This window comes from Coregonus clupeaformis, chromosome 21 (assembly GCF_020615455.1).
Source record: "Coregonus clupeaformis isolate EN_2021a chromosome 21, ASM2061545v1, whole genome shotgun sequence".
In the NCBI taxonomy this organism is placed as follows: Eukaryota; Metazoa; Chordata; class Actinopteri; order Salmoniformes; family Salmonidae; genus Coregonus; species Coregonus clupeaformis.
In genome coordinates this window covers 28703754-28717588 of record NC_059212.1, presented here as the reverse complement: position 1 = coordinate 28717588, position 13835 = coordinate 28703754, and the positions used below count along the sequence as shown (strand labels likewise).

At 42.7% G+C, this 13835-nt stretch overlaps 1 protein-coding gene across 1 annotated transcript; it reads right to left on the bottom strand.

The window, feature by feature from the left end:
- Window positions 1–2817: 2817 nt before the first annotated feature.
- On the bottom strand, window positions 2818–8437 carry vcpip1 (valosin containing protein (p97)/p47 complex interacting protein 1). The gene is made up of 3 exons (XM_041841991.1): window positions 5625–8437; window positions 4439–4525; window positions 2818–4292 (listed from the first exon to the last, which is right to left on the bottom strand). Exons 1-3 carry the CDS (start codon window positions 8272–8274, stop codon window positions 3469–3471), a joined length of 3561 nt encoding a protein of 1186 aa, XP_041697925.1. The 5' UTR covers window positions 8275–8437; the 3' UTR covers window positions 2818–3468.
- Window positions 8438–13835: the final 5398 nt, after the last annotated feature.

Below are 13835 nucleotides of genomic sequence, written 5' to 3'. Positions count from 1 at the left end.
CATTTTGTTCACTCAAAAGAAAAGCCATGGAGCTGTAAAAAAATATTACCTGCAATTAATGTTTTTGTTTTTTTAGACAGGTACAAATATAACTGCTTTTTGCCATAATAAGAAACCTTGTCCAGAAGTCAGGTCAAGACTCAGTAAGACTCAATGATTTAAGGCCATAAACCGATAATGGCAGCATCCAAAGTTACCATGTCATTCTAGAACAACAAGGTGATCTGGAATACTCCAAAATCTGGGTCGGTAACAAAAGTGTAAACTCAATGTGGCCATAATATCTCTAAATTTGTGAGACCTCTGCCTTCTGAGGCGAGGGCCTATCAACACCCTAACCCACTTTTTGGTTGAAATTCCAACAAACAAACCAAGAGTTACGTTTTATATATAATGTCTGGAGAGGAATTTAATGCCACAAAACTGATCTGAATGCAACATGTTACTACACAGTTTGCCTATACGTTTACATTCAACTGCATTCGATGAACAACCAATTGGAAATATACTTCACACACCACTGTGAGATGTAGTTCTGTGTTTATGAGATACCAAATATACCTTCTCCATGACACTTCTTTCAAGGATTTCTCAAGGGAGACATCACGTTGTCATACTCAGCAACCAGGCATACATGTTCACAGCACTTTAATATATCCCATTGACCCAGTTCTTTTTTGAGTGATTAAAACTATGGATGTTGTGTTGAAATTCTAGAGCTGAATAGCAATAAAGCAACTAGACATAACATTCTTAGTAATACCAGCTGATTGTTGGTTCCAAAGAATTAGAATGAATCATTCAATTTTTATGGTTGAATGATCCCAAGTTTATCACAACTAATGGGAAGAGCACTAAAGGGAGCATATATAGGGCTCAACACACCCCTGCACAACAACACGCCTTATTTCCACCTCTTGAATTCAAGTGCAAACGTAAATGTATTATTTCGATTGAATAATAAAATGCCAGCATTGTTCACAAAACAACTAAAACTGCAGGCAGTTCGTGGAAAAAGAATTATCAGCTATTCTTGAATTGATTTATCATTCCTGATAATCTATAAACCTGAACTATGTACACACACACACACACATATACATGTATGGTAAAGGAAAATTCATAAATCAAGTCTTACTTTAGAAATATGTTTCGAAAAAATACCCTGCACTGCATTCAATCTTTCACTAAAGTCAAAAAAGTGATTGAGGAAATGGAATAAACAGTACTCACAGGTGTGTGTAGTATGTTATGCCGGTCCTTCCAATGGAATACAGCACCACATCAAGTAGTTCAGCACTTGCACAGCACACTTAACTTGGCCCACTCATTTGGGTTTCGTGAGAAATATGAAAAGTAGCATAAATAACTTCAAACATTAGCAAGTAGCATGAACCTTGAACCCAAAATAATCAACAGGAATCTTCCCCAATCAGTCCACACCGGCAAAATAGATTCACCAATTAACTTAGTTATTTTCAGAACAGTGCTTCCCTTGAAATGGCATTAATCTCAATTACATTTTTTAACAAAATCTTTAAACTCTTATACAATTTTCCCAAAACAAATCCAAACTAAAAAAGCTTTTTCACAAGGTTTTCCGACAACAAATGTTGATGCATATGTTACTTATCATAAGGGCATGTGACTCCTTCCTTCAGGAATTAAGACAGCAAACCTTCACATGGGGAGCAAAGTTCAATAAAATAAAACTAATTTGGAATATTTCACTGTTGTTTAAAGCAAATATGTTGGTATAGCAAATATGTTGGTAAAGCAGAAAATGTGATGGTACAGTAGGTTTTCATGTTTGAGGGCTAGTGCCTTTACAATGTGCACTATGCTGAAGCGGATGTTTGTGGACATTACAATGCTGGTGTGGGATGGGATCTTAACTCAAGCTCTTCTACTCCCTGTCTTAATGGCCCAGTGCAGTCAAAAACGTGATTTTCCTCTGCTTTATATACATTCCCACACTATGAGGTTGGAATAATACTGTGAAATACTGTGAATAACTCTCTACCAATAACAGATAGTTTTCCATTTCCCCCTCCCAACTCAGACAGTCCTAGCAAAAATCTTGCTTGAGAAATTGCTCTTTCCTAAGAAGCTATTTTTGTTTTTTGTTGACCATTTTAATTGAAAACAATCACAGTAGCTAGGTTTCCATCCAATTGGCGACAGATTTTCATGCAAATATTCTAAAATCTGCATAAAGAAAATATGCGCATTTTCCCACCAGTGGTGTTTCCACCAAACTGACTTGTTGCGGATAAAAATCAGTGTGTGACGACGTAGTCCACACAAAATGTACTTTTTTGCCTACGTTTTCATGTACCGAATACAAATCTAATGTTCAATGTGTTTCCATCGCATTTTCAACAGATAGTGTTTTGTCACAAACGGTTGCTTTAAATAGCAAATGTGCCTCCTCTGGTCTTGGTACGTGCGCTCTAGCCAACAGCTTACAAATACAGTGCAGGTAGGCTGTGCATGTAGCTTAGTCTACATCAGGGGTAAGCAACCCTGATCCATGTTTTTGATTTAACCAACCTGGAAGACCAGGTGTGTTGAATTTAGGCAATCACTGAACCGATCAATTAGCTCAGTTGGGCAGGCATGGTGCCTAGTTGGAACCAAATCCTGCAGTACATGCGGCACTCCAGGAACAGGGATGCCCACCCCTGGTCTACATGATGTGAATATTATGAATAAGAGCGAGAACATTTTTATTTGTCAAACGGCAGTCAAGCATCGATCATCATGTCACCAGAATAAGACCCTCAACATTTATTGGAAAGGAGGATCAAGCTCATACAATGCACTTTCACCACCCTATGAAGTGCATCATCATTTATTTAATCTGTAGCCTAATAAACTGCATAATTTCCCGAGTCGTCGTGGGAGGAGTCGAGGACCACACACCATGTCATTGTTTCCACTGCCATTTCTCGCATTAATTAATTTTACCGACATAAAAAGATCCCACTATGTCGAATGAACAAATTATCTGTGGCATTTATACAATTGTACCAAAACGTCCTATTTCCATCACAGCTATCGTAATTTTTGTATATTTTTATATACAGTATTACTTTACTCAAATAAAAACTGTGGATGGAAACATGGTTAGTACGGTACTTAATTGTTAACTAGACATGATTTGATATTGAGATAAAAACGGCTGCATTGGACCTTTAAGATTTGGAGGACATGTACAGGAATGCATTTCACACACAAGAACCAGCATTGCTCCTTGGATCTTGGTGCATGTTTCTGTATAATAGCATTAGACTGTCACCAAAGGCAGAAACGGTCAACCTCTTTGTCAATCATGCAGTAAAGACAACAAAACACAATGAATACCAAAGCTTGGATACAACCTGAAGCATTCCCACACTAATGTCAACCAGATAGAGGGGTGACTGATCATGATTGAGAAAAGTATAGGACCAGGCCCTTTTGCCATCAGGAATGATCCATTGGCTCCAGGGCATTGGTATGCTCTGCATCCTGGCTATCCATTTCCTCCAGCTCCTCTGACTCTGCATATTTTCCATCAGGCATGTTCCCTGCCTCCACTGGTGTGCCATGAGCACCAGCAGTAGATACGTCCATTGAAGAGGCCTCCTTGTCGCCTGCCCCTGGGGCAGATTGGGAAGCACTCATCTTAGCCCCACTTGTCCTCTCTGCAGGGCCCCCAGTGTCTGCCCCTGCATTGCTCTGCTCTCTCAGGTGCCTGTCCATGGAGGCTTGGATGGATGAGACCATCTCCTGTAGTTTTTTCCTCTGCTCTTCGATCATACTAGGGTCCAGGTGTCGGCTGTCTTTCATGGTGACAAAACCGGGAGCCATGCGCACCAGCTTCTTGGTCGCGTCCTCTGAGATGTCAGAGAGGTCGGGTCCCTTGGAGGCGCTGGCGCTCAGGTCCACCCCGCTGCTGTGCTGCCTGGTGATGGGCTTGTGTTCAGGGGGAGAGCCGCCTGGGGCGCTGCCCAGGGAGTGGCCCTTACCCTGGAAGGCGTTGACACTCTGGAGCTGCTCCTTCTTGCGCACCACACCTCCACTCCCGAGCCTCAGCATGCTGTGAGAGGGGCTTCCCTCGCGACTCCTGGAGGCAGCCTCAGAGTGGAGCTGCACCAGGGCCTCCTTGACGAGGTCCTCCACGTCAGGGCCCACAGGGAAATGTCCAGCTGCATCCACACACAGCTCCAGACGCTCCTCTGCTGCGTTGTAAACAAACGTCTTTCCAGTCAGGTGTGGGAGGGTGCAGTGCTTGCCATCCATCAGGCCTGCAGACGAGACAAGAGCCATTATAGGTGGTCATAAACACAGATCAGTACATATCACATGCAAAGTCTAATATACCGTAGCTGTCATTTAAGTTACACAAATTGCTAAGAGCATAAAGCCTATAACAGAAAACATGAATACATACCCATATCTTTCTTCACAATGTTGTAGAAAACTCCACCTTGGTGGAATAAGTGAGGCAGTTTTTTGGCATATGACCAGACATCTTCTCCTGAATAGGAATAAAACATACTGCAATTAGCATTTGAAACATGAAAATAAATTAATACACAAAAATTCCTCAGAGAAATGTGTGCCTTTGATCAAAATTCTAATTATGTAGTAAAAATAGTAGGGCTGGGAATTGCCGATACGATATGTACTACGATTCTATATGTATTGCGATTTGATACTGTGGTTTTACTGTGATTCGACAAGAGACAGACATGAGAAAATGAGTTTTGATCAGTCATGGAAATAAAGAGCTGAAAACAAATTGGCTCCCTATTTAAAAAGAAGATGGAGAACAAGCTATGAAGGAAAAATACTGGAGTTTAGGTGCAGATACAGCCAACTAGCGCAAAAATAATATTGCTATATTGTAAAAACTATACGATATATCGTCAAAAATAATATCCCGATATGTAACTGTATCGATTCCCCCACCATCGCTAAAAAAAAATTGGTAGGGCGAGGTGGATATCAAATCTACCCTGTTCTCTCTTCCTGAGACTGCTGCTGCACGCATTTCAATGAATACCAAATGCCATGTTGCTGATGTAGGCTATACAAAAAGCACTTGGAGTAGATTATAATTATTTCAAGTGGAAAAAAGTCATTATCCCCAAAGATTGGGCCTTGATCTATCCCTGGCAAGCCCACCCAGTCACTCAACACCTGTAGTAGGCTACTTTGTCATTCATCCTGCTTCTTGTAACTAATCCAAGAACAGCATGCCCTTATGCTGTGTAAAGCTACTGTCTGGGACGCCTATATACTAGCCTGTCACTCTCACACCTATCACATTCAGTTGCTGGCCTTATATTTACTGAAGGGATGTTCTAAGGCACGACGCTTCTAAGACTTGATAACTAATATGCCTGGAACTATAGGCCTAGTCTAAAAGGAGAATCATCAAACAAGTTCTCCCTCTACAGCCAGTCATTTTAGACTTTTTGTAATGACATCACAGCTGTGTTCTGCTTAACTCCTATGTCACTTATGTGTTGCTAGATTGTCTGTCTTTTGTAGCAGTAAATAATTATAGAATGTAAAGATAAAGATAGCCTAACTAACTATTGACTTAAACTAAAACCTTTCCCCTTTCTTACCCATTAAGGTTGCTAGGAGACAGAGGGAGGACATCTCAAGGTCAATATTGTCCTGCAGCTCTCTGCTAGTATTCATTCTGCTGGAAGTCACTGGATCATCACTCTTCACAGAGAGGAGGGAATGCAGGGATGAATAGGAACTGGAAGCGCTTGGGGCGGATGCCTTGCGGTCCTCTGGACCTCTCAGGATCTCCACAGTCACCCTGTCCCCGTGTTGGAGGGCCACAGGCTCATTCTCCTCTCCATCCTTGGGAGGGAAAAGTTCTTTGGGAGGGAACCCATGTCGGATACATTGCTGGGCTGGAGGCACGGTGAACTCATTAGCAATGCTCCTCTGGAGATCGGAGAAGGTGGTCTGAGCCTGTAGAGTGAGCATGGCCTGCCGCCCATCGCTAGTGGTTACACGGATCTTCTTCTCCTTACTGGCAGTGGGGGAGGAGGAGGATTTGGTGGGCGTGGCTGGGGCGGAGGAGGAAGAAGGTTCCTGAGCAGCACTTGGGGAGGGTGGCCTGCCCTGTCCCTTCTGCTTCAGTCGATCTGTCCTCCTCTTCTGGGTCACTAGGGCCTGCTCGCTGATGCTTTGCTGAAGGCTCCGCTCTGCCTTACTCATCGTAAGCTCCTCTTTGTGAATGGTCTTTGATTTCTGCCCAGTTAGTATGATCTTAGTCGGTGGCTGTGTGTCAACAGCCTGTTGGGTTTCCACTACGTCTGTGACCCTGTGAGCATGCGCCCCGTCAATGGAGACTGGGTTATACTCGTCTGGGTTCTTTTTGGCAGTGTGATGTAAGATGGTGTTCACCACTTTCTGCACCAGGAGCTCACTCCCAAACTCCCCAGGGAAATGCTTGGTGACCAGTTTCATGGCAACATCATACACGTTGCTGTTCAGGTCCACATTCATCTCATACTGGAACCAGTACACAGTCTCCCGCACGACTCGCCCACCCCACTCCAGAGTGATGGGGAAAGCCTCTGGCAGATTGTCGTACTCCTTTCCCTCCCAGTAGTGCTTAAAGCCACAGCCACATTTGCCCCCCTGGGAGCGGGTGTTGGTTCTGTCTCCATCCAGATACACCACAGAGCCGTTGCCATGGATGTGGCGCACTGAGGTGCCATGGCACCAGTTGCAGGTGTTCAAAGAGCTCAGCTTGTAGTCAGGAATGAGGATGTCCCTCTCAGGGTCGTAACAGCAGACTACGTTGTTCAGCGGGAAGCTGTAGTTCTTGTCAGGTCTGAGCTGCCCGTGGGTGGATTTAGCCAAGTTGTAGAGCTTACCACCTGGAGCCAGCCACTCAGGTAGAACATGAAGCTCAGAGAGTGCATTGCAGATCAGACAGCGATGTAGCCGGTTTTCCATGACTGATTTCCTGGCAGCCTCCGTCACCTCTTCGGGTTGGACACCGATCACACCGGTCCGTCTGTAAACGTACTGATGCACGTCTGCCACAAGGGAGGGGTGGATGCCATGCTTCTCCATGAAGATTTCCTCCATGGCATTGACCAGTCTCATCAGATACTTGTCTTGTAAGCTCCTGTCTCCCCCAATGACACAGCTCCCGTCTTGTTCCAGCTTTATGTACTTCTTGATGAGCTCCTGTGGCACTCCCCAGGCCTTGGGGAGTAGCCTTGGTGGCAGCTTGGGGAGGAGAGTGTTCTTTATCCCGACGAGAGGGATGTAGTGGTTACGCCCTGAGCTACTCCAGGCAATGCATATAGGCTTGTTGAACTTCCCATCTTTTCCTTTGCACTGCTCTTCCGGCACGAGCCCTGGGAGAAAAGTTGCAGAGTAATCCCCGGAGCTCCTCATTCCACTCAGTGAATCTAACAAGATTATGGGGCGGTGCAGCACATTGGCCAAGCCGAATATGTGAATGTTTCGAAGTCCCAGTGGCACACCCTCCGGTGGGATAAACAGAGGGTCACATTCGTTGATGATGTCCTCCCATTCGGCTGCATCAATAAAATCCTGAAAGAGTGCCTTGTAACGATCCAGGTTTTGTTTGAAATGTTGTTTCAAATTCTCTCTCAACGCATGCCAGAACAGTTCTCTGCCTACCAGGGCCCTGGACACAGCATGAACAAGGCAATGTCCATCTCCATCCACATGAACAGGAATTAGGCATTCTTTGTTGCTGTTCGCTTTCTTCATCTCCTCCAAAGTGTCATGAAGGTATATCAGGCTCCCGGATCTGTCCTTGCCATAGCCAACTGTAGATACATGCTCCTGTTCAATTAGAAACGCCCTGTCTCCTAGAAGTGAACAGTCGAACATTTCTCCTTGATTCATTTCCCGCAGCAGTTTCGCTTTTCCCGTCTGCTTATCCATTCCATACCTTGTGAGAATAGGAGAGAGGAGCTTGCAATGGTAGTTGGAAAGCCCCATCACTTTCACCAGCTCGGTTCCCTTCTTCGGGGCCCCAGTGACACCAAGTAAGGCATTTCTTAACAAATTGTGAAGCACAACGTCTGGATCAGTTACTTCTTCCACATTTAAAAGATTATTCTGTTCGTGGCGTTGGCCACACTCAGTGCATTCAATGCTAATCGAGCCGTAAGCAGGGAAGAATAGCCTCGCCTGGCATTTTGGGTCTGGGCAGGTACCGGACAAAATACGCTTGTCCTTTTTCTTGGAGCCTTGTAGCAACGACATTCTGGCGAATAAAACTATACTATGTATTGATCCTACAAAACCATTATGGTTTAACCACCAAATAACTGGCTAGCAATCCCGCTTTGGGTCAAGTACTTAGCTAGCTATTTGTCAGAATAACAACCGATAACAACACGGAAGCGATTGTTTTTTCTCTCCATGAACGAACGACCACCGTGTCATCAGCAACACTAACAGGTACTTCCGGGTCATGGAATTTTGGTAATTTTCCAAATAAAAGTCCCCTACATTTTTTAAATCTTTTTTTTTTCATTTAGCAGACGCTTTTATCCAGAGCGACTTACAGTTAGTGAGTGCATATATTTTTATTTTCATACTGGCCCCCCGTGGGAATCGAACCCCCACAACCCTGACGTTGCAAGCGCCATGCTCTACCAACTGAGCTACAAATCATAGTAGAACAGTTTAATTTGTTCTAAACATCAACAATGATTCATATTTGTTCATAATTAAGTGGAATTTGCATTACATTTGGGTTTTAAAACATGTCCCAAGGTCAAATAAATGTCCCCAATACAATGTGGTCCTCTGTAGCTCAGCTGGTAGAGCACGGACGGCGCTTGTAACGCCAAGGTAGTGGGTTCGATCCCCGGGACCACCCATACTCAAAAAATGTATGCACGCATGACTGTAAGTTGCTTTGGATAAAAGTGTCTGCTAAATGGCTTATTATTATTATTAATACACTGTATATGAAATACATATTGGCTTATAGAGAGAAAAGTATTCTGGGTGCAGAAGTAAAAGTGGGGTTGGGATTACTCACTAGGGTCTGTTGAATCTATATATGGTGTTATTTCATGGGGACTGAGGTCTACAGTATATGCCCAGCAACACTTTCTACTCCACCCACTCCAGTCTACACACTAGAGTCCCTAGAATACAAAATAGCCAATCGCCTCTTCAAGCCTCTTTCTTCAAGTAAACAGATGAGGCCCAGAACAGCAAGGCTTGGTAACATTTGATTGGATTTTAACAGCCCCTTCTCTGAGGCTATGAGGTCGATGAACTCATTTTGAGTCTAAATCATACTTCTACACTTTTGGACTGTCTCTTTAATTCTCTGCTGACTTTTCATTCATCTAGTAAACTCATAACTCACATCGCTTTCTCTCACCTTTTATACGGTAATTATTATATCTGGCCCTGAGGAGCATTCTTCAGAGACGAGGCCTACCCCAAAATGTTCAATAAAATGCCATATTGTATTCTGTCTCTGTTGTCATTCAGTTAAGCCTGTACTCGACTGAACTAATGATGATGAGCAGGCTGCAGACTTCACACATTTAAATCAGCCCAAGGCCAGCCTTACGTGCCAAAACATGCATCAGGTCAAGCGTTTTGGCTAGACAAATACCATTTATTTTTTGAAGCAGTATCCTAGTAAGATCATGCTGCTATAGGTAAGTATCACCCCAATTATGCCTATAGACTATCAATGGTTATCACAGAGGTAAACAGCACTTTTCTTCAACCCACCCTGGTCGCAATCAATCAAAAGGTTTGCATCTTGGACTTGTGGGTTCAGGTTTTTGTGATTGTGTGACATATAATTGCCTCATAAAATAGCTATGTGCTTACAAGGAAAAGGTCGATTCTAGTGAGTAGACTTGACCCTGGTTTTCTGGACAAACAATCAATCGTTTTGCCTGTACGGTGTTATATTCGTACCATAGTGTCCATTGGCTCCATTTTAAGCTGTTTGACCACAGTAAAAGTCCAGCAACACTTCCTGACCTTGTTCAAACGCACCTGATTTGTATTCTAGGGACTCTAGTGAGTAGACTGGAGCCTGGTTTTATCGACACAATTGATCGTTTTGCCTGTACGGATGACTCAACACTATACACGTCAGCTACTACAGCAACTGAAATACAGTGGGGGAAAAAAGTATTTAGTCAGCCACCAATTGTGCAAGTTCTCCCACTTAAAAAGATGAGAGAGGCCTGTAATGTTCATCATAGGTACACGTCAACTATGACAGACAAATTGAGAAGAAAAAAATCCAGAAAATCACATTGTAGGATTTTTTATGAATTTATTTGCAAATTATGGTGGAAAATAAGTATTTGGTCACCTACAAACAAGCAAGATTTCTGGCTCTCACAGACCTGTAACTTCTTCTTTAAGAGGCTCCTCTGTCCTCCACTCGTTACCTGTATTAATGGCACCTGTTTGAACTTGTTATCAGTATAAAAGACACCTGTCCACAACCTCAAACAGTCACACTCCAAACTCCACTATGGCCAAGACCAAAGAGCTGTCAAAGGACACCAGAAACAAAATTGTAGACCTGCACCAGGCTGGGAAGACTGAATCTGCAATAGGTAAGCAGCTTGGTTTGAAGAAATCAACTGTGGGAGCAATTATTAGGAAATGGAAGACATACAAGACCACTGATAATCTCCCTCGATCTGGGGCTCCACGCAAGATCTCACCCCGTGGGGTCAAAATGATCACAAGAACGGTGAGCAAAAATCCCAGAACCACACGGGGGGGACCTAGTGAATGACCTGCAGAGAGCTGGGACCAAAGTAACAAAGCCTACCATCAGTAACACACTACGCCGGCAGGGACTCAAATCCTGCAGTGCCAGACGTGTCCCCCTGCTTAAGCCAGTACATGTCCAGGCCCGTCTGAAGTTTGCTAGAGTGCATTTGGATGATCCAGAAGAGGATTGGGAGAATGTCATATGGTCAGATGAAACCAAAATATAACTTTTTGGTAAAAACTCAACTTGTCGTGTTTGGAGGACAAAGAATGCTGAGTTGCATCCAAAGAACACCATACCTACTGTGAAGCATGGGGGTGGAAACATCATGCTTTGGGGCTGTTTTTCTGCAAAGGGACCAGGACGACTGATCCGTGTAAAGGAAAGAATGAATGGGGCCATGTATCGTGAGATTTTGAGTGAAAACCTCCTTCCATCAGCAAGGGCATTGAAGATGAAACGTGGCTGGGTCTTTCAGCATGACAATGATCCCAAACACACCGCCCGGGCAACGAAGGAGTGGCTTCGTAAGAAGCATTTCAAGGTCCTGGAGTGGCCTAGCCAGTCTCCAGATCTCAACCCCATAGAAAATCTTTGGAGGGAGTTGAAAGTCTGTGTTGCCCAGCGACAACCCCAAAACATCACTGCTCTAGAGGAGATCTGCATGGAGGAATGGGCCAAAATACCAGCAACAGTGTGTGAAAACCTTGTGAAGACTTACAGAAAACGTTTGACCTGTGTCATTGCCAACAAAGGGTATATAACAAAGTATTGAGAAAATTACAGGCCTCTCTCATCTTTTTAAGTGGGAGAACTTGCACAATTGGTGGCTGACTAAATACCTTTTCCCCCCACTGTAACTGCAACACTTAACAAAGAGTTGCAGTTAGTTTCGGAATGGGTGGCAAGGAATAAGTTAGTCCTGAATATTTCCAAAACTAAAAGCATTGTAAACCATTCACTAAACCCTAAACCTCAACTACATCTATTAATGAATAATGTGGAAATTGAACAAATCGAGGTGACTAAACTGCTTGGAGTAACTCTGGATTGTAGACTGTCATGGTCAAAGCATATTGATACAACAGTAGCTAAGATGGGGAGAAGTATGTCCATAATTAAGCGCTGCTCTGCCTTCTTAACAACACTATCAACAAGGCAGGTCCTACAGGCCCTAGTTTTGTCGCACATAGACTACTGTTCAGTATTGTGGTCAAGTGCCACAAAAAGGGACTTGGGAAAATTGCAGTTGGCTCAGAACAGGTAGCACTGATGGCCCTTAAGAGTACACGGAGAGCTAACATTGATGACATGCATGTCAGTCTCTCCTGACTCAGAGTGGAAGAGAGATTGACTTCATCACTGCTTGTTTTTGTGAGAGGTGTCGACGAGCTGAATGTACCAAGCTGTCTGTTTGGAATACTGGCACACAGCTCGGACACCCATGCATACCCCACAAGACATGCCACCAGATGTCTCTTCACAGTCCCCAAGTCCAGAACGGACTATGGGAGGCGCACAGTACTACATAGAGCCATGACTACATGGAACTCTATTCCACATCAGGTAACTGATGCAAGCAGTATAATCAGATTTAAAAAAACAGGTAAAAATACACCTTGTGGAACAGCGGGGACTGTGAAGAGACACACACATAGGTACATACACACATACATTTAGACACTCACTCTACACACACGTACACATGGATGTTGTATTGTAAATATGTGATAGTGGAGTAGTGGCCTGAGGGAACACACTAAATGTATTGGGTAAAGTGTTATGAAATATAATGTCATGTAATATTTTAAATTGTATAACTGCCTTAATGTTGCAGGACCCCAGGAAGAGTAGGCAGCAGCTAATGGGGATCCTTAATAAATACAAATACAAATACAGTGTTATATTTGTTCCGTAGTGTCCAGTGGCTCCATTTTAAGCTGTTTGACCACAGTAAAAGTCCAGCAACACTTGATATGACCTTGCTTTTTGTTGAAACTCACCTTGTTTGTATAATAGGGACTCTAGTGAGTGTGCTGGACCCTGGTTTTATGGACACACAATCCATTGTTTTTCCTGTACAGTGCAATTTATTTGTGCATTACAACAAAAAATACAGTAAGACTGTTCTTAAACATTACATTTCAAAATTGCATCCTTGAACAATAGTAACAGTAAATTAACAAGAATCATACAATCAAAATAATGAGTTCTTTTTTTAGCTTGTCATTGTATATATTTATTTTTTACCAGTAGGCTATTACTATGTCCTTTACATTCATTTACTTAAGTTCAAACCTTTTCTCAATGTGCTCCACCTTATACTATTCTTTATCTTATATAAAGTAGTAAAACTCTTTAGCTTAGATTTTTCGCCACATGTAGTTATAATTTTTTCCACATAATTTTAACATTATGCACCTTGCAAAACTGCAAAAAAATATAGATTTTGTTTCACACACAGCGTTTTACGGCAGACTTTTAATTTGAAGGTATAATCCGAAAAACGGAAGTCTCAATGCTGCTCCCGTAACGCTGTTGAACGTCTGTTGCAAAACGTAGTTTGCCATGGATTGTGGTACATGTAGTTTTCTAAACTGTGCGTTGGTGTGCTAGTTGAGTTATCATTTTTATATTAGTCCAAACCATTACACATATAATAATTTAACGAATACTAAGCAAGATTAATTATCTTATTATGTCAAGTAACTATGCCTGTTACAATCATATTTTATAAATGAGTTGTTTATTTGGCTTCAAATTGACTACAAGTACCATGATGCGTTTTGGTTTTGCGTAAATCAAACGGAAGTTTTGGACAACTACTGTACTGCCTAATTTATTTAATTATGAATTTACCTGAATATTTTTTACATTTATACACTTTTAGAACAGAGTATGTGCAATACAAGTGTGTGCTAACGAATCTCTACTGTTACTGTGTCAAAGGATTAATGGTACATGCATGAGGAGACAGCAGCATATGAGAAGCCATTATATGTTGCCAACATTATCTAGTAGTAGGCACTTGCTAGCTACATTGTAAGTC

What these genes read in the sequence shown, in the direction of transcription:
- vcpip1 (XM_041841991.1), bottom strand. Translation starts at nt 8,274, where the DNA reads ATGTCGTTGCTACAAGGCTCCAAGAAAAAGGACAAGCGTATTTTGTCC. An exon ending in TCTCCTAGCAACCTTAATGG is followed by an intron (nt 4,526 to 5,624) that starts GTAAGAAAGGGG and finishes ATTCCTATTCAG; the next exon opens with GAGAAGATGTCTGGTCATAT. An exon ending in CATTGTGAAGAAAGATATGG is followed by an intron (nt 4,293 to 4,438) that starts GTATGTATTCAT and finishes TCTCGTCTGCAG; the next exon opens with GCCTGATGGATGGCAAGCAC.